Below are 26,205 nucleotides of genomic sequence, written 5' to 3'. Positions count from 1 at the left end.
AATAAAATTACACAGTAGTCATTCTGTACTTATAAGTTAAAAATAAAGTAGTTAAATATCACAGCTGCTTCAAGTTGTCATCAACAAAATAAACATCATATTGCAAGTCACTTGGCAGCATCAGAGGGCTGAACAACTGCACTGTTACCTCCCTTAACAACCCAACTGCAAATAGGTCACAATAAGCAAGACTATCAAACATGTACAGGTTAAATGGGCCTGATTTAAGCACCACAACAACTGAGGCAAAAATGGACCCAAGCAAGAGACAACTCACTTTGCCAGACTGGCCTATTTGGAAACAGGTGAGTTTATGCCCCAATGGCATTTATAAATAGTCATGAGGTTTGACCATTTAATAAACTTTGGACAATTGCAAACAGTATGATGAGATATGCTAAAGTTGTAATAAACAAGTAATTTTTTCTAAGAAATGACAATTAAGGAATCCAATACAGTAAGATATTTTATTGTGGCAATGAAAATCTAACTGACATCAGGGCAAACAAAATATTTTTTTTAGGACAAAAGCAATTGGTCTAAGCTTGCTCTTTTGTTTCTTGTCCAAGTCTTTGATGTGGGGGGTGGGTGATGCTGTGAGACTGGGTGTAAGTCTATAGGGGTTACCTTTCTCTGAAGTATAGACCTGTCCTTTTTCTCTCAAGTACAGACCTGTCTTTGCCATTTTTGGAATATGACACAAAGGACTGAATTTAGTTGTTGCTTTTAACATTTGTTTTCAATACTAATATAATTTTTTCCCCTAAAATCAATAACTTCATAAAAAGATATTTCAAGCTGACTGAATAAATATTACAATTTTTTCTGCTCATGAGAGATCAATGAAACCTCTCTGAAATGTTTATAACCATTTTTGGTAGCTGGGACCCCCTCCATTCTACTTCAGTTCTTATGGAATTTTCTAATCAATACATTAGTAGTTATATTATCTTGAGGCATCTGAGGCAAAATATCTTACCCAAAAACACATCAAAACAGATATTCATGGCCAACCCAGCCTAGTTTAAAAATGTCTTATTCAAACACACATAACCATGGCCAAACCAGCCTGATTTGAAACTGTCTTCCCCCAAAACATATATTCATGGCCAACACAGCCTGGTTGGAAACATTCTTACCCAAAAACACATATTCATGGCCAACCCAGCCTGGTTTAAAAATATTTTATCCAGAAGCATAAATCATGGCCAGAATTTGAACCTAAACCTTTCAAGTCACAGGTCCCGCAATCTAACCACACAGCCACCATGGCTTCCTTGACCTTTGCTTTAAAAATCCTGTGTGATATCGAGAAAACAAGATGATGTGCTAATTTTCAGAACTTTTCAATACTAATAACATTAACCTATGAGTTGGGAACTTGACTAATGTATGATAAAGTGCAGGATTAGAAACTGACAGCATTTATAAGAGGGAAAAAAGCCATTCACCCACATTATCACTTGTGGTGACCTTGACCTTGAACAGGGAGTGTGACTGAATGACAGATGAAGTCAAGATATATAAAAAGTTAAAGTTCATTCTAATATTTTCATAGTTTCAAAAGTTCTACACATATATAGCCAGACGTCACCAATATATATATATATATATATATATATATATATATATATATATATATATATATATATATATCTCTTCCCTATCCATTACCTCAACTTGAGGGGTCCCAAGTGGCAGAGTGGTCTAAAGTGCTCACTGTTACGAATAATTGCCATCTCACCTCCGTCTGTGTAGGTTTGAGTCTCAGGTTCAGCCGATGCGGGTATGAGAGAAAGCTTGCCAGTTGCTTCTTGTTTGTCAGTGGTTCTTTCCAGGGTTTATCCAGGTTTCTCCTCCACCATTTATACTGGTTGCCATGCATAGTTTATCTTGTGCTGAAAAATGGTGTTAAACCCTACAACAACAACAACCTCATCTTGAACCATTGGGCATGGCTAATAAATGAAACACCATCTAGTGTATTTAAACACTGCTGAGAATAAAATCTGGCATAAACTTGGCCAAATGAAAACATCTCAGAGGTTCAAAAGTTTATATTCTAGATGAGGATAGAAATGACATAATTACATTTTCCATCACTGTGTCCTTGACCTTCAGGCAAGAATGTGGCTATAAAATATCCTATCTGGTCATGCTATATGCTTGGGCAAGGTGTCTTTATAATATCTACTATGGTTCGATAGTTATACCCCAGATAAAGATACAAGTCACATTTTCCCATGAGGCAGGGGACCATCATTGTTTATGCAATACACTGTTTCATTGTTCCATGACAATCATTAAAATCACTAAATGGTGTTTTGTGTACCATAGATGGCCACATCAAAAGTAGATAAAAGTCAGTGTGAATTTGTCCTATATTGACTTTTGATGGAAAAAGAGAGTTTATTCCGAATTAAAATCCAAACATAACCTAAATCTGATATCAAAAGGACTGACTATTAGGTACAGAGTTTTTTTTTCTTGATTATATTCATTTGTAAGATAACATGTTTCATCAAAGTCTCAACAACAAAAACAAGTAATGCATGGTCAAAAAAAGGATAGCTAATACACGCATAAGTCATCTAAAATTGAAATGAAAATAATAATAGCAGACACTGCAGAAGGATTACAATGATAGTTTCATTTATCTGTTCTATTTTGGGGAAAATTTGGGATTCCAGAAACCATCCTTCTGGAGTAGTTGTCCTCTGTAGTGACATGTGTGGAAATGTTCATTCTGGCTGCTTCTTCTCCTGAGAATTTTGTTGGAAGGACACAGAGTAGCCACCTGTGTTTGGGTCCTGAGTCATTTTGAAATTCTCTGTGGAAAGCCCAAACGGTTTTAAGATCATATTTCCAAGGTCCTTCAATTTTCCTGAAAGAAAAAAGGAATATATTTGTCAAATACTGTAAATGCTTTGAGGTTTCAGATTTGTTAAAAATATGAATTAAACTTGACTCTAATAATGACTGTCATAATCACTGTTGCAACTGTCAATCAAAGTATTGAGAATACTGGTGACCTAAAAAGTTTTTAAGTCATAAAAATAACATAAATCCAGAGATACTGTGTGCTACTCATGGTATTGCTGAAAATAATCTTCATATATTTTTCTAAATTTCGTTTATTTATATATCACTAGACAATTTTATATCAATATCTGAAACACTGAGAAATTATTGTGATTTCCCTATAAAAACATTGTTTCAAGTAACTACTGTCAGTGGAACAATATCCAAGAAAGATAACTTTTATCAGAGATAATCATGCACCAAAATTTTGAGCTGCCTCCCTTGACATAAAAACCTTGCATGAGAAGTCCATGAATCTATCCTTTAGCATTAATTCTTAAAAATAAAGTTTGTTAGTATTATAAGTAATATAAGTCATATTTGATAAAAGAGAATGGACACTATGCCATATGAATGGAAGGACTGATTTTCTCCAAGACAGAACAAGAGTCCCTTGAAGTGACTGATGTGGTACTGTCCCAAAACAATTTCCATGAATTCAAGATAAAACAATTTCTTCCTTTTAACTGATGAGTGTTGAAACCATGTCATATTCTTCAGCAATAGCAAGATTTTTAAATTATCTGCTATGAATGTCAGATTAGTACTGATTTGATTAAGACCAAGAAGACATCAGATTGGTAATGATTTCATTTAGGACCAAGAAGACGTCAGATTGATTATGATTTCGTTTAGGTCCAAGAAGACGTCAGATTGGTACTGATTTCATTTAGGACCAAGAAGACATCTGATTGGTACTGATTTTATTTAGGACCAAGAAGACGTCAGATTGGTACTTATTTCATTTAGGACCAAGAAGACATCAGATTGGTACTTTTTTCATTTAGGATCAAGAAGATGTAAGATTGGTACTGATTTCATTTAGGATCAAGAAGATGTGAGATTGATACTGATTTCATTTAGGATCAAGAAGACATCAGATTGGTACTGATTTCATTTTGGACCAAGAAGACATCAGATTGGTACTGATTTCATTTAGGACTAAGAAGACGTCATATTGATGCTGATTTCATTTAGGACCAAGAAGACGTCAGATTGGTACTGATTTCATTTTGGACCAAGAAGACATCAGATTGGTACTGATTTCATTTAGGACCAAGAAGACATCAGATTGGTACTGATTTCATTTAGGACCAAGAAGATGTCAGATTGGTACTGATTTCATTTAGGACTAAGAAGACGTCATATTGATGCTGATTTCATTTAGGACCAAGAAGACATCAGATTGGTACTGATTTCATTTAGGACCAAGAAGACATCAGATTGGTACTGATTTCATTTAGGACCAAGAAGACGTCAAATTGGTAATGATTTCATTTAGGACCAAGAAGACGTCAGATTAGTACTGATTTCATTTAGGACCAAGAAGACGTCAGATTGATACTGATTTCATTTTGGACCAAGAAGACATCAGATTGGTACTGATTTCATTTAGGACCAAGAAGATGTCAGATTGGTACTGATTTCATTTAGGACTAAGAAGACGTCATATTGATGCTGATTTCATTTAGGACCAAGAAGACATCAGATTGGTACTGATTTCATTTTGGACCAAGAAGACATCAGATTGGTACTGATTTCATTTAGGACCAAGAAGACATCAGATTGGTACTGATTTCATTTAGGACCAAGAAGACGTCAAATTGGTAATGATTTCATTTAGGACCAAGAAGACGTCAGATTAGTACTGATTTCATTTAGGACCAAGAAGACGTCAGATTGGTACTGATTTCATTTAGGACCAATACTACCTCATACAAAGTCTTCTAGTAAAAATCCCATATTGATAAGACTTTCTGTTTTGGAGAAGCAACAATAACAATATTTTCAAGAAGGTTGCCATGGTGTCCATATTGGATATCAGATTGGCACCATTTACAATTAGGACCATCATAAGAAGTCTTTTGGTAAAGCACAATAATGATATGACCATCCATTTAGGATGTAGCCAAGATCGACATTGTAGCAGTCATAGTGAAAGTCAGATCAGCACCGATTTCATTTATGACCAAACAGACCTCATAAAAAGTCACACAATAAAACACCATGCTAATATAACCTTTGATTCAGGAGTAGCAATAACAAGATTTTCAAGATAGCCACTGTGACAGCCATTCTGGATATGCAAGCTGTACCATTTTCATTGCGGACCAATTAAACATTATAGGAAGTCTTCTGGTGAAAACACCAAGGCAATATTACTTTTCAGTCAGAAAAGGTGAAACCCATTTTCAAGATGGCCACGAGACATCATAAGAAGCATTGCTGTGAAAATCCCATTTTGATATGACCATCAATTCAGGAGGAGCGTACCTAGTCCATGCTATCTAACCGACAATATCACATTGCTTTGCAATCAGGCCAGCACAACTTGAAACCAAGCTAACTAACAGCTTACAGCTGTGAACATTCCTAACATAAAGTTAAGCCTAATCATGACTGTACAATATTAAACTAAGTCGTCTAACAACTTACAGCAGTGAACACTCCTACCATAGGTTTAAGTCCAACCACGACAGCACAACATGAAACCAAGCTGTCTAACAGCTTACAGCAGTGAACACTCCTACCATAAGGTTAAGTCCAACCATGACAGCACAACATGAAACCAAGCTGTCTAACTTACAGCAGTGAACGCTCCTACCATAACATTAAGTTTAATCATGACAGCAAAACACATAGCCAAGCCGTGTACCAGCTTACAGTAGTGAACACTCCTCCGATAAAGGTAACTCCATCTGCTTATCTTATATCAGGTTTTGTTCAAGGCCATCAGCTTTAACAGTGTTAGGCAAAGTCTTATTCATATCGAAATGTACTTTTATTGGTGGGGAGGGGGTGAAACTAATTTTAGTTATTGAATACTTCTCTACGACTACTGCAAAAATTCCCTCCTCCCTCCCTGCCATAACTTCCTGTAGACATGGTCCATGTCATCTCAGCATGAATAGCCTTATATAGCTATGGAATCAGATTTGGACCATCTGGTTTTCAATTTGGGCCTTCCAATTAATAATTGCAGGAATGTGTGTGTGTGTGTGTGTGTTAACTGGATTTTATCATAGCTTTTACAAAAATTTCAGTCATGTCACTATGATGTCTGCAGTTTGGCAGTTACGTCCCACACATTCATATTATCCTGACACCAGGCCAACCAGTCCTAACACTAACCTCTTAACGCTGAGCGACAAGCTAGGCGGCAGACAGTATCATTTTTTTAAGTCTTTGGTATGACTCAGCTGTGGTTTGAACCCTGGATCTCCCACATCCAAGCAGGACACTCTAACTACTTAGGCCACCAGAGTGGTCCAATTAAAGGAAGGAATATTTAGCTTGGAAAGAAGAGCAATGCATCCATAGCTCTCAGGTACTACAGATACTGAACACCAAAACATAACTGAACTCATCCAAAATGTTGATCAAATGAGCTTACATTCTAAATGTAACAAAATCTAATCAGAAATAGGCCTTCCTAGTGATCATTAGCCAAGTCGATCAAATGACTGACGGTGTTGGAAAAGTCAACCTTCTCACTCTGCATGGTTGTACAACTGGTGTAAATCTCTAGAACAATTGTGATATACTGCTAATAGCTGCACTGTTTTGTTTAAAAAAAATAAACAAATGCCTGGAATATTTGGTGACTGACACTTATTATTTCATGTGGTAGAAAGAACAAATACATTTTGCAGTTTAAGAAGGCAGTGGGGTACAGTTAAAGACCAGTATGGTGCAGAGTTTGGAGCATGGGATGCAGTTAAAGGGTCAGTACGGTGCAGAGTTGGGACATGGGATGCAGTTAAAGTGCCAGTATGGTGCAGAGTTGGGACATAGGATTCAGTTAAAGGGCCAGTATGGTGCAGAGTTGGGGCAGGGGGTGCAGTTAAAGTGCCAGTAGGGTGCAGAGTTGGGGCAGGGGGTGCAGTTAAAGGGCCAGTAGACACAGAGATGGGACAAGGGAAGAGCATTCTGATTGGCAGGCTTGTGATCCCTTCTAGCTCTTTCCTGCTGGAATCCTTAACCTTAAAAGTGAACCTTAAGTGCAAACTTTTCCCATAAATTGCAAACAAATTAAAAAAATATCTGGAAAATGGTACCACATATCACACACTATATACATACCACCATGTGCTATTCCTCTGTGTAGACTGTAGTATGGTATGGTTGATGCAGGAGATTATTAACCAGTGGGTCTCATTGACCTTGACCCTTTGGTCATAGTATATGGTCTTGAACTTAATGTGCAGAAAGTACTATTTTTGAAACAGATTTTCCATGATCCTGACCATACATCTTTAGACCTCAGAATTAATAGGTTCTTTATTATCATAAATGCAAACCACTGACAAAGTTTGGTCAATGAATTTAATCTAAAACAAAAATTATTCTGCAAAACCCATTTTTCTTTGAGACACAATTGCCACTGACCTTTTGACCACAAAATCAAGAAAGATCTCCCATACATTAAATGCAAGCTCTCCATAAACCCTGGAAAAGGTGCACAATCTAGAACCAAAGTTATTATTCAAAAACAGCTTTTTTTCCTTTCAATCAGTGGCCATGACCGTTTTTAAAGCCCAAATCAACAGTCTTTTTTCTTCTCCAACATGTAAGTCATTTAGAATTTTTGGTGAAAGTAAATGGCTAAGAACTGAAATTGTGATGCAGAAACTATGTTTCTTCTTTCAGTCAAAGTGACCTTGACTTTGACCTTTTGACCTCCAAATCAACAGGCTTCTTCACTGCTCCAAGTACAAGCCATCTACAGACTCTGGCTTAATTATATGATGCAGAACTAATGTCATTGTGCAGAAATAATTTTTGTTCTTTCAGTTACGGAGAACTGACCTATTTGACTTCATAAGTTGCTCAAAGTGCAAGAAATACACAAAGCTTGGTAACTGAGAACCCAAACTATTAAGTGAAAACAAAATTGATTACAGTCAGATTGATGGCAATCATAATATAATACACCTTGCTGTATGTTATTAAAATAAATATGTACCGAATGAAGTCACATATTCAATACTGAGAATATTTAAATGCACAGTTCCTTCTAAACTGGGTAAAAGTACTGAATTTAGTTTTTAACACAGAGAATATTTAAATGCACAATTTCTTATAAACTGGATAAATGAAGTACTGAATCAAGTATTTAAGACACAAAACTGAAATTCAAATGCAAAACTAAATTTATGCAAGCCCTAAACAAAGCTTAAATTAAACTTTAACCTTTTTGCCAATAAATTGTGCAAAATCAACAAAATGAGATTAAAAACATACTAAATAAAACCAGTCATAAGCTACTGAGTACACAGCAGTGAAATTAAAATGCAGAGTTCATTATCAAGCATAAGCAAGCACTGAATGTATAGTTCATAATCAAGCAGTGAAAACTTTATGTACAGCTCACTTGTGTCTTCCATAATCAAGCAGTGAAAACTGATTGTTCACTTGTGTCCTCCATAATCAAGCACTGAAAACTGATTGTTCACTTGTGTCCTCCACAATCAAGCAGTGAAAACTGATTGTTCACTTGTGTCTTCTATAATCAAGCAGTGAAAACTGATTGTTCACTTGTGTCCTCCATAATCAAGCACTGAAAACTGAATGCATTATTCATTTGCATCTTTCATAATCAAGCAGTGAAAACTGATTGTTCACCTATGTCTTCCATAATCAAGCACTGAAAACTGAATGCATTGTTCATTTGCATCTTCCATAATCAAGCAGTGAAAACTGAATACATTGTTCACTTGTGTCTTCCATAATCAAGCAGTAAAAATCAAATGCATGGTACAATCAGCCATAATCAAGCAGTGAAATCTGAATGCATACAAAGGCATGAATAACTAAGCAAAAACATAAGTGCACACAGGGAAAGGGTGTAGAAAAAAAGTACACCACACAACAAGGTGGGGGAATGGTTGATTTTAAGTGTACATACTAAATGGAAGACCCCCTTCGATATGCAGCATACCAAAATAACAATGGCTAGGAACAACTAATGGTTGTTGTTGTTGTTGTGGGGTTTAACGCCATTTTTCAGCACATGATAGGCTATACATGGCGGCCAGTACTAATGGTGGAGGAAGAACTCTGAAAACCCCCAGAAAGAACCACCGACCCATGAGAAGCTACTGGCAAGCTTTCTCACATACCACATTGGCCGAATCTGAGACTCGAACCCACACAGACAGAGGTGAGATGGCAGTGATCCCTAATGGAGAGCGATTTAGACCACTTGGCCACTCTGGGCCCCTACAACTAATGGTAACAATGCCAAAAGAGCAATATATGTAATCTGGACAGCTGACATTGAGGCTTACCGTGTGCATGTTCTCTAAGAATATATTAAAAACTTCCATACAGAAAAAGATAAAGTACAAATCCCAACAGCCATATTACATTAGAGATGCTGCATGGAACTTTCAATATCATTAATGCTAAAATCACAATTTACCCATCATTTCCTCTTTTAATTTCTCATTTCTTTCTTTGATTTGATCTGGAAGTTTCTGAAAATAAAGAGCAGAGAAAATGATACCCTACTAGTCTGAATTTCATCTAGTTACATTTTAAAGTCTCTAGGCATCACTATACAATAAAACCTGTCTTGTAAAACCACCCCTTCAGCCAACAAAAACTGGTTTCATTAGGCAGGCAGACTCTATAAACTTGACTGATTGGTCAATTAAGAATGTGGTATGTCAAGACAGGTGGTCTATCACTGCAATGGTCCTACAAGACAAGTTTTAGTGTTAATCATCTTAACTCATTAACCCCTGGAGGTTTTTGCCGTTTTTCACCTGAAATGTGAGTGGGAAACACATTTTGTGGGATATTTCTGAATACATCCTAATACATTGAATTCCAAGTGATTTTCCATTAATCTAATTCCTAGTTGTGTTGAAACATCGTTTTTCATTGGCTTTTTCACTCGCACATAAGCAGAAGGGTAAAAGTTGGAGGTTTTTTTTGGTGCTTAACAGACCCATTATTTTCATATCCAGACCACTCTTTATTCCAAATGCCCATCTTATCCTACTTTTCGCAAAGGTTTATCTGTCTGTGTGCAGTTCAGACTGGTCTGCCTTAAATCTGAGACCAAAAAGTCTAAAATCAGTACACAAAGTTGGATTCCAACCACTGGCGATTTTTAAGTGGGAAAAAATCGGGTTAAAAAATTTAGGTTTTTCCCTCTGTATTTTGTAGTGCAACTAGAACTTCCAGATTATTTGGTTTCATTGTAAAGATACATCTATCTACCTTTCTATAATACCACCCACTTTAGTGTATCATACATGACTTTGATGCTACAGAGCTTGGTAGTAGGCTAGTACCTCATGCCATGTAAATGTGGCGCCAGGGGTTAATGAGTTAATAACTAGATATCATGGTAAGCATTTTAATAATATGATGTCATGGAAAAGTCTCAAAGTACCTTAATAATTTGATATGATGGAAAAGTCTCAAAGTACCTTAATAATTTGATATCATGGAAAAGTCTCAAACCTTAATAATTTGATATCATGGAAAAGTTTCAAAGTACCTTAATAACTTGATATCATGGAAAAGTCTCAAAGAACCTTAATAACTTGATATCATGGAAAAGTCTCAAAGTACCTTAATAATTTGATATTGTGGAAAAGTCTCTAAGTACCATGCTAAATATATAGCATGGTAAAGTCTCAAGCTTCTATTATTCAAGTGATACTGATCTGCAGATCTGATGGAAAAACATAACTGAAGGTATTGCAAATACTGCTCTAATTTATCTTATACTATGTTAACTGAGAATCAAAATTAACACCTGACACTTTATCAGAGGAACTACTGTTGTGATTTCCATCAAAAGGCATTTTCTATATCGTTTCAAGTATTACAAAGAATAGTCAAGGGCAATAACTACAATCAGCTCTAATTATTAAACAAGTTTGAGTTGCTTCCTTTGAATAAAATGGACTTGAAAGAGATATGGAGCTCATCTTTACCAACCAATAATTATCAAGCCATTCCATTTCTAATCAATACTTTAGCTAGTTGACGAATTGTTTCGAACAAGTGCTCTCTTGCAAAAAAAAACAGTCACTGGCCACAATAAGCAAAATGAATTAACCAGTGTAAGAGCTCCTTATATTAATTAACCTTTCAAGTATTTCATAAGACCATTTTTACAATGCCCACAGACTATAATAAAATACTATCTAAAATTCCCAAACAAAAGAATGATCTAGCTATGATGATGGAGATATGTGCTGTGGTCAAGCCTAACACAGCAATACTTATTTACCTGAATACTGGCAGCAAAATGTAATATAATAATAAAGGACTTGTTCATTTGGTACTTTACAGCACATCAATACAGGTAGGTTATTTAGTTTCAAGGCAATTGTAGTAAAGTACCCTGCCTAAGGATGTACCATAGTAGGCAACGCTAGCTGACCTGATGGTAGGATTTGAACCTGCACCCTTTTGGTTGTGAGTCCAGCAAGCTAACTACTGAGCCACCATGCCTACATAATAATGACTGAATTTGAATGAATTGCCATTGGGACAATCTAAAGTATATGAATACCTGAACACTCAAAAAGAAAAAAATTAGTAAAGCGAGAAAAATTAGTGTGCAGCAACTTACCTGAGTCTAGAACTTAGCAAACATCAGACCATGTGTTTTGAGCAGCGTGCTCACACTTGCATGATGTTGCACTCCTGAGATTGCTTCCAGAAAAGCGATCCAACATTCTTCCCAATCTTAGTGTTCACAGCTAAGATTTCCAGATTTTTTCTGAGTGAACTTCTTAATCTTTGTACCAGATTTCATGGCAGTTGCCTTTCACAAATACTGATATATTTACAGGTTCCACCATTTTAATATATGAAAACATTTGCCATAAAAGATGATGTGCCATAAACAATGTCTTAAATATTTGAGGAGCATGAATAACTCTCCTCAACAATACTAGGAGAGCAGTTTGCAGCTCTCCAGCACTTTACAAACACAAGCCCTGCCACACGATCAAGGAATCATTATTTTTACCTCAGATTTTTTAAAATTTAAAGTGAAAACAACTGAAATGGAGGTCAGAATCAATTCCAGGAATGAAATGAGAGTTATTATTATTATTGTTATTACTAATACTGCACTGGGCTAGTGACATGGGGGGGTGCAGGCTGGTATGAGTTAATTGTCTAAACCTCAAGGACTGCCTGGAAATTTCAACTATGGAAAGATAAGTTCTTATTACATGGATGAGGGCAATTATATCTAGAAAAAGGTAAGCTAAATACTAGCTACAGGTAATGTATTGCTGATTTTAAAGTTCTTTTAAAATTTATATTTTATATTCTAGGGAAATAAATTATATGTTGAATTTTACAATACATGTTGGTTTTTGCTCTTTTCTGTGAGTTAGTTTAAGACCAGAGTAATAACAACATCAAATGGATGAATTCTGAGTGCACTATAGAGAGAGATGGAGAAAGAATGTGTTTGTTATACTGTGGTTTACTATAGAGAGAGATGGAGACAGAATGCGTTTGTTATATTGTGGTGTACTATAGAGAGAGAGAGATGGAGACAGAACGTGTTTGTTATACTGTGGTGTACTATAGAGAGAGATGGAGACAGAATGTGTTTGTTATATTGTGGTGTACTATAGACAGAGAGATGGAGACAGAATGTGTTTGTTATATTGTGGTGTACTATAGACAGAGAGATGGAGACAGAATGTGTTTGTTATACTGTGGTGTGCTATAGAGAGAGACGGAGACAGAATGTGTTTGTTATACTGTGGTGTACTATAGACAGAGATGGAGACAGAATGTGTTTGTTATACTGTGGTGTACTATAGAGAGAGATGGAGACAGAATGTGTTTGTTATACTGTGGTGTACTATAGAGAGAGATGGAGACAGAATGTGTTTGTTATACTGTGGTTTACTATAGAGAGAGATGGAGACAGAATGCGTTTGTTATATTATGGTGTACTATAGAGAGAGAGAGATGGAGACAGAACGTGTTTGTTATACTGTGGTGTACTATAGAGAGAGATGGAGACAGAATGTGTTTGTTATATTGTGGTGTACTATAGAGAGAGAGATGGAGACAGAATGTGTTTGTTATATTGTGGTGTACTATAGACAGAGAGATGGAGACAGAATGTGTTTGTTATACTGTGGTGTGCTATAGAGAGAGATGGAGACAGAATGTGTTTGTTATACTGTGGTGTACTATAGACAGAGATGGAGACAGAATGTGTTTGTTATACTGTGGTGTACTATAGAGAGAGATGGAGACAGAATGTGTTTGTTATACTGTGGTGTACTATAGAGAGAGATGGAGACAGAATGTGTTTGTTATACTGTGGTTTACTATAGAGAGAGATGGAGACAGAATGCGTTTGTTATATTGTGGTGTACTATAGAGAGAGAGAGATGGAGACAGAACGTGTTTGTTATACTGTGGTGTACTATAGAGAGAGATGGAGACAGAATGTGTTTGTTATATTGTGGTGTACTATAGAGAGAGAGATGGAGACAGAATGTGTTTGTTATATTGTGGTGTACTATAGACAGAGAGATGGAGACAGAATGTGTTTGTTATACTGTGGTGTGCTATAGAGAGAGATGGAGACAGAATGTGTTTGTTATACTGTGGTGTACTATAGACAGAGATGGAGACAGAATGTGTTTGTTATACTGTGGTGTACTATAGAGAGAGATGGAGACAGAATGTGTTTGTTATACTGTGGTGTACTATAGACAGAGATGGAGACAGAATGTGTTTGTTATACTGTGGTGTACTATAGAGAGAGATGGAGACAGAATGTGTTTGTTATATTGTGGTGTACTATAGACAGAGATGGAGACAGAATGTGTTTGTTATACTGTGGTGTACTATAGAGAGAGATGGAGACAGAATGTGTTTGTTATACTGTGGTGTACTATAGAGAGAGATGGAGACAGAATGTGTTTGTTATACTGTGGTGTACTATAGAGAGAGATGGAGACAGAATGTGTTTGTTATACTGTGGTGTACTATAGAGAGAGATGGAGACAGAATGTGTTTGTTATACTGTGGTGTACTATAGAGAGAGATGGAGACAGAATGTGTTTGTTATATTGTGGTGTACTATAGACAGAGATGGAGACAGAATGTGTTTGTTATATTGTGGTGTACTATAAAGACAGAGATGGAGACAGAATGTGTTTGTTATACTGTGGTGTACTATAGAGAGAGATGGAGACAGAATGTGTTTGTTATATTGTGGTGTACTATAGACAGAGATGGAGACAGAATGTGTTTGTTATACTGTGGTGTACTATAGAGAGAGATGGAGACAGAATGTGTTTGTTATACTGTGGTGTACTAATCTGTAAAACTGGCCTATAAAAGCCACTCAAAAGATTGTGCAATGTTTTCATTTGTGAAGCACATGCTTCATATAGGCGAAATTAATAGGTATACAAATTTATTTAAATGTTGTTTCTGTATTAGCAGGTGCCCTTTATAAATACATGTATGGTAAAGCAATAAGTGTCATTTATACAGATATGTATGGTAAAGCAGGTTTCACTGTAGGGTTGTGGTGGAAGGTGTAATGAGTGGGTAAGCAAAAGTAGTCCCAATACCATGCAGGCCAGTCTGGCCACATTCTGACTGGGGTCCAGCTCCACCACCTTTTGGTAATCCGCCAATGCTTCATCCAGCTTTTCTGATGCTTCATAAAGTTCTGCACGCCTCAGCAATGCCTTCACGTAGTGTGGGTGAAGATTCAGTGCCTTTGTACAGTCACGGATAGCTTCCTCTTTGTTGTCCTGTAAGCAGATCAGACTTTTTCAAGGAAAAATGGAACTTGAATCTGGAACTAACTTAAGCTGAGCCTTGAGCAATTGGCCTGAATTTCACCATCTTGAGTCAAATGACTGGTCAATTTTAAGGCAGATTTAAATTTCACTCAATCTGAAATTCTGTGAAATCTTGTGAAATTCTGGCCTGATTTTATAAAATAAGTATCATCTAAGTTTGTCTAATCAAAAGCCTTACAAACCAAATATCAACTGACTGAGATACTCCCTCATAAATGGCCACTATTGCCTGTATTTCACTGAACATTTCTTTTAAAACCAATAAAAATATTTTGAACTGATGTTAAATTATGCCCTTTTTAACGTTTTTCACATGAAATTTTTTATTATCAAACATTTGTAAAACCTAATAAATATGTTACACACACAGCTGACAGTGACTGCAAAAATGAAAATGGGAAAAGTCTTCAAAATTTAATTTAACTGAAATGAATTGCCCTCTGAACATTTTGATTGTCTTTCATCATTTTGGCAAGCACTGCATTAAGCTCACACAGTTTTACCACCTGGACAGATAAAAAAAGATATCTATTTTCAAGATCTGTCACTTTATTACAATGGCCTCAGACAGATGTAACAGTAATAAGGCAGTATGTCTTTTCAGCCTTTTGGTCGATAGAGACAGATGAATCATACCCTTCAAATTTGGTTAAAATTAGATCAATTAATTTTTAGGTCTATTTTCTGCAAATTTAGCCTGAACAGAGGAAGAGCTCCCCAGTGCTAAAAAAAAATCTGATATCCAGATGCCTGGAGCCCCTCTAATTTCAGATGGGCCCATCCTGAGTTCTAAATGAGGTACCCATTGGGCTTCTTAAAATCTAACTTGTCTCATAAACTTAATAATGAAATGTGGAAATGTAATTTCATGATATTGAAAGACTATTAAATTACTAATTTCTATCCCCATGTATGCCCCTTAACCATATGAAGATCATCTACTATTTCTATCAAAAGTTGTAAACTTTGTGTACAATGTGTAGCATGTGACCTGTGACGCCTGGGTTACCTATAATTAGTGCTCACTTGGATTTTACATACATGTAATTCTACTGGAGGTAGGACAAAACACCGTTTTGGATATTTATGTATATTACAGAAACCAGCCAGAACAAGTCTAAAGGGTATCAGAGCTGCTGCAACTGAAATGATGATGGACGTGGCCAAGTAACTGGATTAAGGCTAGCATGTATACACAAAAAACTACTAAATGATACTTTACTGATGTAATCTGGAGAGTTGAGCCCAAATGTGTAATGTTTTTAAGGTATCATAAGTACTGTATGGATCAAATCAGGCCCGTCAAGAAATGGCTTTTGAGTCATTGATTAAAAATTGTCCGTACCTTGGCAGAGGTGAGATAAAAAGGAAAGACCAACCAAAAAATGACTTTGGCTGGAACACTTATCTTGATCTTTTTATGGCCTTGTTTAACTGCTATTGCATTATGTATATTTACTTTATACTGTGTGCCTGACTTTTATCCATGATTGTGGGTTCTGGATGGAGGTTTTGCCCATGATTGTAAGTTGTAAACAAGAATGAGCAGAATTTGAGATGAGTAGAATTTGAGATCAAGATCAGGTGGAATTTTCTGTTAGAGTTAGTTCTCCAGAGCATCTTAATGCATTGTTGGTCAAGTGGGGATATGAAGAGACTTGGTAAACAAATAATTCATTCCTGTTTTATATCAGTCTGTGGGAATTCATGCTCTTAGTTTTGCAGTTGTGTTCGAGAGGAATTATTTTTTTAAATTATTCAATGAAATTACTAAGTGGTCATTTACATTTTGCATTAACATGTTATTTTAGAATTACTGAGAACCCATTCAAAGACATTCTATACTGTGCCACTGTGGTACATCTGGACATTCAAGACTACTGAAATTCATTTGGAACATTCTCTACTTTTGGACATGCGATAAGACAGTTATGATTACTTTGTTAAATTTTCACTCTGCAACTTAGAGTAATAAATTATTTGTTGATTTTAGCAAACTTGTTGGCTTTGCTTCTTTCTGTTACATAGTTCAAGGCCTAGAGTCATAACAGTTGTTCAAGATGTTTCAGGTTCAAGTTTTCATAAATAATAAGGGGAAGAAAAAAAATCTGAATTATTCCCACCGCACTCATTTTAAAATTTGGATAGGTAGGTAACTTTTTTTAAACATTAGATATATTTAATGTGATCTTAATGTGATATTTTTTTAAATATGGGTTAACAAGTACTAGGGTTGGCAATTAAAAACAGGAATGGTTGGCTGACTGGAAACATATTTTTATTTAGCCTTGAACTGCCCCTTGTTCACACTTAACACTACTGTAATGCAACACTTGTTAAATATAACAAGCAACACTTATGAACAACATAAAAAGTGTCAAGAGAAACCGTATAAATCAAAACAAGCTACACAAACACTGCTGATCAAATGAGACGGAGGACATTGAGAGAGCAATTAGATGACCTCAGGACCTTGAAAACATTGCATCATGTAATAAATTTTCAGTGCTGACTAAACACACAGGTCAATTTAACATGATTTTGTTTTTATATATGCATATTTGAAGCACAGCAATTGCAAATAATATTAAAACACAAATACTGCAATTTTGGGCATGTAGAAATTGGAGTCAGGGCTTGTGATTTGACCGGCACCAGGCATGTGTCTAAAAAACTTGTTCTTTCAACACAGGCTCCTTTACCTTTCCTTTGACAAAACATTTTAAACTGGGAATTAGTATGTTTGATGAGATATCCTTGTGTAAACACTGATTTTGGAAAGAAAGAATTACCCGCCGTAGTTTGCAGGCAGCCCTGTTAGAATACATTATAGCACGATCCTTGACAAACTTCATGGGACAGATACAAAGGGCCTGTGTGTAACATCGTATTGCACTTTTATAACTTCCACTTTTAAACAGGGCATTCCCTTCATCTTTGAGTGCCTGGGCTTTTGTCCTTCTTTCCTGAAAAAGAATGGCAAGCAAATATAGTCTCACATGAGATAGATGTTTGACAAAACTATCAAAACAATCACTGATCAAACAAGTGATTATTCTAAGAACTGTCAAAATTATACAGCTTATTCTTATATCTCAGTGAAATAAATCTGTTGCTGTTAGATTAAGAATTTACTGATGGGTAATACTTCCAGAATAAGCTGATCATCGTATCATTACACTCCCGTCATTTTACATTAATGGAATTAAAACTTCACGTATTACGTTAGCATAGTCCTTCAGAGTGGAAAAAACATGATTCATTTAACTTTGAGAAAATTATAAACCCTGGCTGTATGAACATTTACCCTTGCATTGTTTTAACTAGATTTCATTCCAAGACTGCAAGGGTGAATATGACTACAAAATGTGCAAAACACAGCACACCAACAGTAGCGATTTAGGCAAAATCTACCTCTTTCTCTTCTTCTGAAAGGGTTGCCTCAAGAGCATTCCTATTTTCCTCTTCAACCTCAATCTGTTCATCCCCCTCCTCAGCAGATTCATATTCCTCCTCTGTGTCTGAAGAGTGAGTTGGATTATCTCCCCTAATGCTTTCATTTTTATTATTACATTCATCATTGTTCATTTTTGATACATTCTTATCACGATCAGTTTCACATTCACATTCTGAGGAACATCGTTCCTCATCTTCCTCACTTGAGTAACATTCACTTTCATTGCTGTTCTCATCTGAGTTGTCACCATCATTTCCACTTTTGGGAGAAATATTACTTGTAAAGGCAGGTACTATAGTTTGAGCCTCTTGTACATTCATTTCATTATCAGATTCATGCTCACTAGTTAAGCCACAAAGCTTTTTGTCCACATGATAATAACATTTAGTCTTATCATTCGTCTCCAATTCCAACTCTTGTTTTGAATTATCTCCCTTCTCACATGCGATATCAAGGTTCTTGGCTGGATGCTCACTTGCGAGTTCCCCATTTCCAAAAGTCACCTTATCAACATGAACAGCATCATCTTGACTATCTCTGACAGTTTCTTCTTTGGAAGATTTTTCTTGTACTGACAAACTCTCCATAGATTTATCTAAACCCTCTTCTGTTCCTGTGAAATCTCTATGTTTACCCAAGTTTTGTTCCATCAATAATCATCTACAATGTTGACTTTGATTTATATCATCACGAATGTTTGACCCTGGATAAAAGAGAACAGAAATGGTCACAATATCATCTTTAGTAACTTCATTGTATATTTCAATATGCTGTAAATAAATTGTATTATGTATGGAAAATTAGTAAAAGAATTGCTGAAATTTACTGTTTTAACAATTCCTTTCATGGGTAATTGGTCCGTTTATTGCTGCAACAATTCCTTTCATGGGTAATTGATCCGTTTCTTGTTGTAACAATGCCTTTCATGGGTAATTGACCTGTTTATTGCTACAACAATTTCTTTTATGGGTAACTGATCTGTTTATTGCTGTAACAATTCCTTTCATGGGTAATTGATCTGTTTCTTGTTGTAACAATGGCTTTCATGGGTAATTGACCTGTTTATTGTTAACGGAGTCCTGTACCTGCCAAGAAATTGCAATTGACATGTGTAAGAAATAACCATGTGTTCTCACAGCATCCCAATAAGTGTAATATTAGATCTAAGGCAATCCATGTGTTGAGATTAAAAAAAAACAACAACAATTCTACCATTTGTTTGTGTGCTGACAACAGGTGAAGGTTCTCAAGTCTTATTTATTTAAGAATTCACTCTAAGTGACTGGTAGTGTTGATTGATCTTGATAATGAACAGCCAACATCATGTGCACAAGTATGGCTCCTTACCTATAACAAATCACCCAACACTAATATGAACTTTATTCAGACAGTTGGCTGCAGATACATTGTGGGATCCAACAATTTAAAAAAATAAAAACTTTTGTTGGAAAAAAAATAAAAGAATAAACAAGCCAATGTAAGAGATCCAATATTTATCACCAGAAAAGAAATAAAATTTATTTAAAAAGTTTTTACATATTTTTTTTTTAAAGTGGCTACCTGGTATTAAAGTTTTAGCTGACCCTGCAATAGTCCGTTCCACTTCTGATTCTCATTTGACTTTTACTCTTTCCCATCTTTTGTTTATTTTGCATCAATCAAATGTCAGCATCATACTGAAGTAAAATAGCATTAAATAATTGGATAAATTAAGAAAAAAGGTATAGTTTACAAGGATTCATTTTCACACTTAAATACTGAGTTCTTTTCTAATGGAGGTCTTTTCACCAAAAAATAACTAGGGGAGAAATGATACATCTATGATGTGTACTGGTATGGTTCATGATACACAGCCTATGATATGATACATTATCAATATACATATTAACTTGATGATCTTTCCATCCTTAACAGGGCTGTCAATTGAAGGTCATGCCCTTTTATGTGATTTACTGGTTGTATATCTAGACTACAGACAGACATATACTTAGCACCTATTTACATGCCATTTTCATCCATGACAAGATAACAAAAATGCTTTAAAACAGATGTTAGTTGTCAGCGATTTTTATTAAAAAAATTAGGTCATTTAAGGCTGCTCCATCTGATGAGATTCAGGACTCGCCTTAGCCACCAGACAAGTATTTTATCAAAATATTAATAATAAGGCAGAAAATTTTCAAATCTTAGATGCCCTTGCTCAGAGATTTTAATTCCCAAGAAATGTACGGCATTCTGCTTGGACATCTCCATGTACATTAAATTATTTGTTCATTTTTATAAGGGAAAAAATATATAAACTTTTTTTATCATCATAGAAAAAGTAGTTGTATGGAAAGGATGTGTCAATAACATATTCATAATAAACTGATCTAATTCTTATAATTATTTTGATGCAAATGTAAAATATGCAGTTTCCTGTTTGTGAATGTTGGAGCATTTGGCTAGTGAGCAAAAAAAACAAAAACAATCATAAACAAAAAAACATGGAAACTAATTTCTTTTAATAGTTTTGCTGTGTTCTTTTATGTGGTATACCGTTTTGTAGTTTGTTACTGTGGTTGAGTGAATAAAGTGATTCCACATCATTTTTTCATTTAGTTCATTATCAGATTTATTAGGATCAATTACCAAACTTCTACTGTTAATGACGGGACCATAAATTTGCACTGTTAAAGCAAAATGCACAAAATCGGATGGCTTCTTGTTATAGAAAGAACAATTTCTTGAGTCAGAAATTGATTTCATCTTCTCACGCTAATATTTTATGACTGTGTTTACAATGGTCACTGCTTTGATTCTACAAAACATCTGCTGAAGTCAAGTCTTTATTAGGGAATGGCATAAACAAACGCCGACTATTGATAACCGAAACTTATTAACCCATTGGACTATTAATTTTATGAAAGTTACTAGTCCAACAGGAAATCTACTAGCTTTGGGCTAGCGGACTACGCTAATTTTGAGCCCTGTATTGTTGCATGGCCGCACATATGGGCACCTGCCATATTCTAAGCCCTACTAATATGCACAAAATGTACAAATTATTTTAAATTTTGCATACAGACTTAGAGGGTTCACTCAGTTATGTGCAAATATTCACTACCAGTGATGTGACTGAAATTGATCAGATAATGAACTGATACTGTACATGTTCACTGGATTACTGCACTGTACTTTTAATGCATCTAGAAAACATTATGTGCGTGTATGTATTTGCAAATCCCGGTGTGCCTAAAGAACATGCTCAGAACCTTTCCTTTTATAATATAAAACACCAAAATAGTACAATAATTCTTGTAAAGTTCTAATGTCCAACTCCAATTCTGGGGTTACTAGAAACATCGAAATACTCTCAAAAACTGAATTACACCAAAATACACAGATTTTTTGTATCCTAATACATCTCTCTCTCATTAACTCATGCATATTGGGGCCCAAAAATATAGACCACACTATAAATGAGGGCGTGAGTTACAGAGGGACCTCCAAAAAATAAGTGATCCATCCCCGCTTGACACTGAGTAAACTGCATAACTGGAAGTGGGTTGGGTTAAATGTTGTTGTTGTTGTTGTGGGGTTTAATGCCATTTTTCAGCACACGACAGGCTATATATGGCGGCCAGTAAGAATGGTCGAGGAAGAACCTGGAAAACCCCCAGAAAGAACCACCGACCCACGAGAAGGTACTGGCAAGCTTTCTCACATACCTATATTGGTTGAATCCAAGACTCGAACCGGCACAGACAGAGGTGAGATGGCAGTGATCCGTAATGGAGAGCGCTTTAGACCACTTGGAAACTCAGGGCCCCTGGGTTAAATGTACTATTTAATGTATGATAACTCATTTAATATTCATGCTGAGAAAACTTGTCAATAAAGCTTTCTTCAAATGAAGTTGTTTTTTATTCTGTATAAATTTATTTTCAAGATGCCCAACATCTGAAAGATTGTTAACATTATTCCAACCCTTTTCATACAATATTCACTTGTATGTGAGAACATCTGTGTATTATGTCATTGCTTTATGTTGTTGTTGATTAGTCTGGTTTCCTGCTTCATTACGGGCTAGAAAGTTTGAAACAGTGAATCTCCAAAACAAAGACATGACTAACTGTTTATACACCCCGAAACAAGACCCTTTTCCAAACACCAGCGACTTTTGTGAATAACCGTCTAAGTCAAAACTAAATTTTTGTATTGCTTAATTAGTAACATAATGTGGCTATGATTCATTGCAAATATTAGTAATACTTCTCCTCACCCATGAAGATATCTCAAAGTGCCAATTCAGAAATTCTCTGAAATTCACTTTTTCCAAAATAATCCTATCAGAAACAAAGCTCTTTATTTGACAAAAAATTCACTGCTATCATTGATCATATTTATCAATGAGTAGGTTAATTTAATGTAATTTAATTAAATTACATGCATAAAAATAGTTATAACTGTGTTTGACTGATCAATTGGAATGTGTTCAACTGATTTATGATCAGGGTCGCTAGATCTTCTGCATGTAGGATTTGCATACCTTTTACGTTTCTTAGATATACCTCCTTTGATACAAATGACACAATTAAAATGATAATACAATGGAGGCCAGCTTTTAATTCAATGAAACCACACCACAAATACTCCACGATATCAAAACACGGTTGGCACAGAACAAAATGCTCAGGGATGTACTTGTTACAGTTGATTGATTCATTTTATGTTTGAATACAAGAAGGCACATTGCATTCATGATGATTACAATTAAACCAAACTAAAAGATAGAACTAAAGCACAAATTACACTGGATAAACAAATATTTTATTGATATTTATTTATTCACTCATTCTGCCCTGATCCCGTCTGTAGGCATGATCTTGGTTTCTGCATTCACTGGCCAATCCCGTCTGTAGTCTTGGTTTGTTTACTGCATTCGATGGCCGATCCCATCTCCAGTCGAGATGAATGTGTGTTGGATACAATGTCTCTTATTGGTTACAAATGTTTTTTTTTTTCAAGAACTAAACAACTATTAAACCAATCAGAAATGATTTTTCTTTCATTTGTGGAAATTTGAATTGTTCATAAGCCAAGGGTTACTGTTTAAGAGCAGTTTCACTACACATTTTCTGTTTATGAAAAATCGTAAATCATGGTGGACATAAAAGTGATTTTTGATAAGAGCAACAAAAATGAGGAATTTCTCGGGTTTGATCTCATCTAAAAAATATTGAGCAAGCTGAGGGAAGATCCGTTTGGCAGTTGGATATTTTGCAAGATTTAGATTAAGACGTAGAAGTTTCTGAGATTGAATCATCAGAAGATGAGGATGCTGACAGCGATGATGATAGAGTTCTTGCTGATAAACGTTGCACATAATTTTGTAAATAGTGTATAAATAAGTTGTGAAAGACTTGGACAAAAAGGAAAATAATAAATCACTATGTAGACAAATTCATTTGAAATAATTGGTGAAAATTTCGTGGATTTTAATTGGATATAAGAAGAGAAATTAAGGTAAGAGTGAATGCATGTGCACGATGTTTTCAAATTTTTAAAAACAAAAACTCTGGGGCAAAAGCAGCTAGCCACAGCTCAGTGCTTCTGGGGCATAGCAGCAGAGATACTGATAACAGTGCTGGGGCTGAATGAGTTAAAGTAATGCCTCCAGCCGGCGTGACATTTTCATTGATCAAAATTTCACTGAATACCATTATTTACGGCGTACAAAGAAGGTTGTTTGGAAAGACCCTGTAAAAAAATATGTCATATTATTAACAGCTGATAATTTTTAATGCTGATTAAAATTTGTAGGTCCAATGTACCATACTCAACAATAAAACAAGCGATACATCAATGTTTCAATTACCAATTTTGATCGCAATTTTGTCCAAGTTCAACAAATAGGGCTGATATTTTTTAGGGTATTTTCTACTTTAAAAAATGGGGTCCACACCTACTGAAGAAAGTGTTTAGATAGCTTCATTTCATTCAAGATTCTTATCATTCTTTTAACCGATCTTGGTATTCCTGGCTTCCATCAAATTAAAGCAAAATTTAATGTAGGCCAACTGAACTTGAAAACATGTCCATTTGCTTGTGTGAGAATTTGAATTTATTAGGAAAATGACATCAGAGTAAGTAAAGCTTGACTAAAACATTATAACTTTAATTTGTAGAAATGCGCTGATATGGGCTGCCAAGAATGTGAGATAATTTTGAAAATTTGACTCATCATTTATCAACATCAGAACTTGCTTACACAGCACTGCTATTTGGGCAGTAAGACCTTGATGCTCATAAAACATAAATATTTGGGCTGAGGTCATAAAAAGTATGACTACAACTGTGCTTGAGACTGTAGAAACGAAATAATTCAATCAAAATCGCTTAAATCAAAGTTTGTTTTGCTTATTATTATCATCATCATTAAAACAATTACAAATCATAATATCGGTGTGTACACCAATTAATACCCCAAAAGATGTAAATAATTGTGTATATTGTTTTTTTTAAGCATACTCTGGTGTAGATTACAACTTAAGACACATCACCCGATATTTTTGTTTGGGGGGGGCAGGTGATGGGTCTTACTGCTTAACTAATGGTGCTGTGTAGCATGTTTTGATGTCAAGTAACAGTGTAATGAAAGTCAAATTTTCAGGAATATCACACACAACTGGCAACCAATAACGACACTTTTCTACAGAGTAAAGTTATAATGTTTTTGCCAGATTTTACTTACCCTGATGTCTTTTCTCTAATAAATTCAAATTCTCACAAAAGAAATGGACCTGTTTTCAAGATTTGGTGGCCTACCTTTCAGTTGGCTGGAAGGGGATGAAAGCCGGGAATGGCAAAATTGGGTTAAGTTGAAATATTATTCTTCAATAAAATGAATAAATATATTATGCCTATTGGAACTGTAAGCAACATTTTGTTCAAGAAACAAATCCCCCACATGTACCAACTTAAACATACTTCGACATACCTTGACTACCGTCGCATTGAAACAAATTCAAATGCATGTCAACAGAACATGAAAATACGTCCCTTTGCTAGTGTCACATTTTCATTCCGCCAGGATAAAGACAGCACAGTAAGTATATTAATTACACATAAATTAGAGGAAGAGTGTCAATATAGGAGGCCAAGTGTGTCAGATATTCCTGAAACTTTGACTACTCATTCCAATATCAACCGACACTGGAATAGGCTATACAAGGCCGTTTTGGGGGGACTAAGACACAGCACCAAAACAAAAACCACATGTGCTATGTCTTACATTGTATGACTGATTTCGGTGTTTCTAGTAACCACTAATTCACCAACTATATCCCTAAGAGGTTGTCACTGCTAACACAGTTAAAGAGTTTTTATTGAATAGACGATAATAGCTATGTTCCTACAATATATTTTCAAAATCCATTAATTTATAACTGATTGAAGAAAAATACCACAAGAAACCTCAGTCAATGAATCATCAAGACCAAACCTCGGAAATGCATGTCACCTTGATTTTAACAGTTTAACTCAAGACCAGCCAGTCCATACTCTGTTCTTAACTGCTGAAATTTAATACATGCTATAATGCAGATAGAAATTTCAACAGATCGCTTTTGCAATGTATATTAAATTAAAGGAATAGCTTATTGCGTCGAATACGATTAGTCAACTCACCAAACACCCAGTTTCGTTTAGTCATGGACTGGTACACGTAAAGCATGATACAATAGACTGATTCCCGGTATTGTTTAGCTACGAGACAGCTGTAAACGTGCGACAGAGGACCAATCTAATCATCCACACAGTGCTAGACTGGTTCCAAGTGGGTTATACCTTAAG

The 26,205-nt window shown here is 35.5% G+C and overlaps 1 protein-coding gene across 2 annotated transcripts; it reads right to left on the bottom strand.

Moving 5' to 3' along the window:
• Positions 1–453: 453 nt before the first annotated feature.
• LOC149794827 (uncharacterized) lies at positions 454–26,164 on the bottom strand. 2 transcript variants are annotated; one of them, XM_089964484.1, is made up of 6 exons: positions 26,041–26,164; positions 18,327–19,072; positions 17,705–17,878; positions 14,676–14,861; positions 9,506–9,560; positions 454–2,884 (listed from the first exon to the last, which is right to left on the bottom strand). In XM_089964484.1, the coding sequence occupies exons 2-6, from the start codon at positions 19,017–19,019 to the stop codon at positions 2,742–2,744; spliced, it is 1,251 nt and encodes a 416-aa protein (XP_089820610.1). In that variant the 5' UTR covers positions 19,020–19,072; positions 26,041–26,164; the 3' UTR covers positions 454–2,741. The 2 variants fall into 2 exon arrangements, with proteins under 2 accessions (XP_089820610.1, XP_089820611.1); XM_089964485.1 differs by lacking the exon at positions 26,041–26,164 and adding an exon at positions 19,930–20,022.
• Positions 26,165–26,205: the final 41 nt, after the last annotated feature.

The sequence above is a fragment of the Sinohyriopsis cumingii genome, chromosome 7 (genome assembly GCF_028554795.1).
Source record: "Sinohyriopsis cumingii isolate HCF-2022 chromosome 7, ASM2855479v2, whole genome shotgun sequence".
NCBI lineage: Eukaryota > Metazoa > Mollusca > Bivalvia > Unionida > Unionidae > Sinohyriopsis > Sinohyriopsis cumingii.
Note: the sequence above shows the minus strand (reverse complement) of the source record. Positions and strands in the feature narration are given on the sequence as shown.